Here is a 4,444-nt window from a genome sequence, read left to right on the forward strand (position 1 = left end):
GGTCTCCTCGACGAAGTCAGGGCCGGGAACTGGACGTTTCCTTCCTCCTCATGTGGCCCAGAGGGGGCTGGCAAATGGGGGCTCAGCAAATTGGGGGGGGACGGGTAGAGTGTGCTTCGGAGCCAAGCGGATGATGGGAGTGGCAGTCCAGAAAGGGCATCCCAGAATTCCCAGGGTCCGAAGAGGAGGCCTTCCCTAGTTCCCGCTGCTGCTCCCGCGGTGGCCGCCCTCTGCACGCGCTCAGAGGGCCGGCAGGTTCCTCCCCCCCAGCCCCTCTGCTCCCGGGTCCCTCCTTTCCTTCCTGGACCTCGCCGGGGGGGGGAGGAGGGTGCTGTCGGAGGGCAAATAACGAGAATAACTCGTAATAAAATAGTTGCTTTTATTTCTTAGCAAAACTAGGAATCCCACATTATTTACAACAGGCCGATCGTCTTTTATTTCGAGAACAACAAACGGATCAGGACCACGGACAGCTCTTTTTTGTCTTTTCTTCTTCCTTTGGTGGGTTTGGGTCTTTTTCTTCTTTTCACAAGACTGGACATCACGAGGCCAAGGAGGACGAGGTCGGGGGAGTCTCGGAAGGCGTGCAAACGGAAGACCCCCGCTTGGAATTGGGAGGCTCCCGGCTGCCGCTTTGGAGATGGACCTTCTCGGGGGGCGCCCCCCCACCAGGAGGGGCACTTATGGCGGGGCCCTGTTGACAAGGAGGAAAGATTCGGGGGGGGGAGGGACTGCGAGGAGCGGAGCGAGCCGGAAACCGGTTCAGTTCGGAGCAGTTCCCCAGAGCGGACGCCACGATGACCCCAGCATTGGGGGAGGGGGCGCCGTGTGTGGGGTCTGCGAGTGGCTTTTGGCACCCCTCCCGCAAGATTCTGGTGGAGCTTGACCAGGAAGTTCCCCCCTTCACCTCTTTCAGGGGGCGCCGGTGGGGGGTCCTTTTCTGGGGGCGGAAACCCGGGAAGGTTGGCGCGGGGGCTTCCCGCTGCCTCTCCCGGTTCCCTTTCCCTGCAGAGGAACGAGGTCACTCTCGAACGGGGGCGGGGGGGCAAAGAATATCAGGGACACCCCCCCCCGTGGCCGTACTTCCCGGGACCTTTGAAGGGTCTGCTTGTTTTGGACCCAACGGGGCCGCGCGGGAAATGACCCCGCGGTTCTCTCTCGTCCTCCTCCGTCACTGGTTTCTCCGCCGGACTTTGGCCTTGGCTTTCCCGGGTGGTGGCTCCCGGAGGGTCTTCTGCCGCACCCGCGAAGTAACCCCCGCCTGCTCCCCCCTCGGACCTCCCCCAGGAGAGATTCGGTCTGGGCTTAGAGGGGCCCGCTGTTTGTGCGGCTCCACTCTCTGGGCCGGAGGAGACCCCTTCTCCGTCCGGAGGGTCTTGTGGTTAGAGGCCCCCCTTGGGCAGGTGCAAAGTAGCTGTGGACGAGGAGGGGGTCTGCGCATTGCCTGGTGGTCCTCGCTCCCTCCCTCCCTCCCTCCTTCCTAAACTTGGCAGGGGCCTGAGGCCAGGCAGGGCGGGAGAAGGGCGCCGGGGGGGACTCCCTTTGAGGAGAGTGTGCCCCTCCGACACTCTCCTGGAGAAAAAGCCTGCGCCTTCGGGCTGGGGGTGTCCAGTGGCCCTCCCTTCACAGCAGTGGGGGGGGGGGGTTTGGCTGCTCCGGGGTGAGGTGGGGGCCGGAAGTCCTCCTCCTCCTCTTCCTGGGTTGGGGGATGGGATTGTTCTGACTCATGCAAGAACCGGGACCGATGAGAGGAGCTGGAGGGCAGGCGGGCGGGAGAGCGCCTCCGCCTTCACGGGAAGAGCCCGGGCTGCTTTCCCAGGACGCTGGCCAGGTAGTTCTCCAGCTCCTGGTCCTCCTCCTCCTCCTCCTGCTCCTGCTCCTGGCGGGGCACCAGGGGGCCGGGTAGGGGGCCGGGGCGCGGGCGGAAGGTCCAGGGGCTGATGGCGTTGGAGAGCTTGCGGGGGGGCCACTGCGGGGCTGGATACTCGCCCTCGGTCTTCAGGATCTCGTTCCAGGCGGACTCATCGGGCTTCGGGCGCCGGGGCTGGAGGGGCTTCCGGGGGGGCGGCGGGGGCTGCCGGGGCCGGTAGGGCGAGAGTCCGGGGGGGGCGTAGCGGGGCGGGGGCAATGGCGGGGGCTGCGGCTGAGGCTGGGGGGCCTTCTTGGGCTTCGGGGGCGGAGGGGCCAGCGGCGGGACCCGGGCCTTGGCGCGGGGGGGCTGGAAGTCCTTCTTGCGCTTCTTCTCCTCCACTTCGTTGATGAGGTCCACCACGTCGTCGGCCGGAAGGTGCAGCTGGCTCGAGAGCTCGATCAGGCGGTCGATGGTGTTAGGGTCGATCTCCTCGTCCTCCTCGTCCTCCTCCTCCGCCGCCGCCTCGTTGGAGCGCTTGTCCTCGGCCACGTTGGCCTCCTCGTCCTCGAAGAGCAGCGACCCGCCTCGCCGCCCCGCCGCCCCGCCGCCCTCCTCATCCCGGTCCTGGTCCCGGTCCTCCTCGCCCTCGTCCTGCTCGCCGTCCTTCAGGAGGTACTGGAGCAGCAGGTCCGAGGCCAAGTCCGCCAGGCGCTCCTCCTCCGCCGCCGCCCGACGCGCCTCCTCGGCCTGACGCCGGCTCTCGGCCAGTTCCTCGTAGCGCCGCTGCAAGAGCTGGTGCTCCAGGTGCTGCTGCTGACGGAGCTTCCGCGCCCCGGACCACGGCTCCTCGCCCCCCGGCGGCGACGACGCCCCCGGCCCAGATGGCATGGAGGGCGCGCGCCGCTTGGCGGGGGCTTTGAGCCTGGGCGCCTCTTCCTCCCGGTCTCCGCGGGGGGCTTCGCGGGGCGGAGGCGACTCCCGGGCCCGCCAAGCCCCCCTCCGCGCGGCCGCCTCCCCCTCCCCGGCGCCGGGTCCGAAGCGCCGGAGCTCCCGCAACAAGTCCTTCAGCCGGCCCGGCTCTTCTTCCTCCTGGTCCTCCTCCCGGGCGGGGTTCCTCTCCGGCTGGACCTCGGCGCTGGACCGGCTCTGGCTGCGGACCTCCTCCTCCTCCTCCTCCTCCTCCTCGTCGGGCTGCTGGATCGCCCGGAGCAGCACCGCCGCCAGCGCCTCGGGCTCCACGTCCGGGAAGAGCTCGTCTCCCACGGCCTCAGCGGCCTCTCCCCGAGGCCCGAGCTGGGTCTCCGGCTGAGCCTCCTCGCCTCTGTCTCGGGGGCGCGGGGCTGCGGAAGCGGGGCGGGGGTGGCACTGCGCCAGCAGGAAGAGCGCCAAGAGGCCGCCCGCGCGGCAGAAGTCCTGGCGGCCGAGCATCGCGCCCGGGGAGGCTGTTGGGGTGGAGGGGAGGGAGAGAGAGAGAGAGAGGAAGGCGAGAGGTCAGAGCGGCCAGAGACCCCCTCCCCCCGCCCCCGCCACAATCGGGACTTGCTAATAGCGCGGAAAGCCGTTCCCTCCGTGGGTGCCGGGCCGGGCGGTTTCTCTGCAGAGCAGCCCACCGGGGATTGGGGGCTGGCAGCGAGGAAAGGGCCTCCCTAGAAGGATCCAGAGAGCGGCTGCTTCTGCCAGGCCAAGCCCGGGAGATATAGGTCTCGTAGCGCCCCCTCCCCGATGACGCGCCCATTGCCTCATCGCTAGGCCGTGCGTAGGGGGAATCATCTCGTCTCAACGCCCCCCCCCCACGCGAGGAGGAGGAGGAGGAAGTCGTCACGGGGCCGCGGAGAAGTGTCGGGGTCCCTTCATTAGCCCCACACACACACACACACACAGCTGCCCCTAACAAGCTACTCGGCAGGCGTCCATTTCACAGAGAAGGTCGCCCAGGGATTGCCTCAGGTGGGTGGGGTGGGCTCTCGCTGTTTATGCTCACTCACCGCGACACACGGATACACACCCGAGATTATTCGGGAACAAAACCCTCCCCCCGGCAGAAGTGGGGGCCACAGGCAACGGGGGGGTGGGCAGGTGCAAGAGGGAGGGGCCGCCCCTTCGGCGCCATCTCTGCAGTCCTCACGCCCACCGCCCCCGCGAGCAGAGGCGCCCCCGTCCTCCTTCCCCCCGCCCCCCCCGCGGGGTTTAATACAAGCCGAAGCCCCCCCAGACGCCCCCCCCCCGCCTCTCTCGGCCCCGCCCTGGAGCTAAAGGATGTGTCGCAGGAGCCGCAATGGCCGCGGATGCCGCCCCCGGTCCCGACTCTTCAACCGCCATTTGTCCCCCTCCCGCTAAGATGAGTCAAACGCCGCCACCGCCCCTGTCTCTTTTCCTCCTTCCTCGCCCCCCCCTAAAAAAAGGAACGCCTTTGCCTTTCCAGGAAGGGATGGGCCCCACCCGAACCTTCCAGCCACCATCCCCTCCCAGAGCGGAGTTCCCGAAGGAGGATGGCTGCCCCCGCCCCGGTTCCTGTCTCTGCAGAGGAGCCCGCCGCCTCCTTCCGCCCCTGCCCCGCTCCGCTCCGCGGGGAGCCCTTCCTCCCTTCCCCCC

The 4,444-nt window shown here is 68.2% G+C and overlaps 1 protein-coding gene across 1 annotated transcript; it reads right to left on the reverse strand.

Annotated features, from left to right (window-relative positions):
* Positions 1–1,789: 1,789 nt before the first annotated feature.
* On the reverse strand, positions 1,790–3,280 carry VGF (VGF nerve growth factor inducible). The gene has a single exon (XM_042473947.1). It carries the CDS (start codon positions 3,278–3,280, stop codon positions 1,790–1,792), a length of 1,491 nt encoding a protein of 496 aa, XP_042329881.1.
* Positions 3,281–4,444: the final 1,164 nt, after the last annotated feature.

Source organism: Sceloporus undulatus, chromosome 6, assembly GCF_019175285.1.
Source record: "Sceloporus undulatus isolate JIND9_A2432 ecotype Alabama chromosome 6, SceUnd_v1.1, whole genome shotgun sequence".
Classification (NCBI taxonomy): Eukaryota; Metazoa; Chordata; class Lepidosauria; order Squamata; family Phrynosomatidae; genus Sceloporus; species Sceloporus undulatus.

Coding starts and splice junctions, on each gene's coding strand:
- VGF (XM_042473947.1), bottom strand. CDS start 3,280: ATGCTCGGCCGCCAGGACTTCTGCCGCGCGGGCGGCCTCTTGGCGCTC.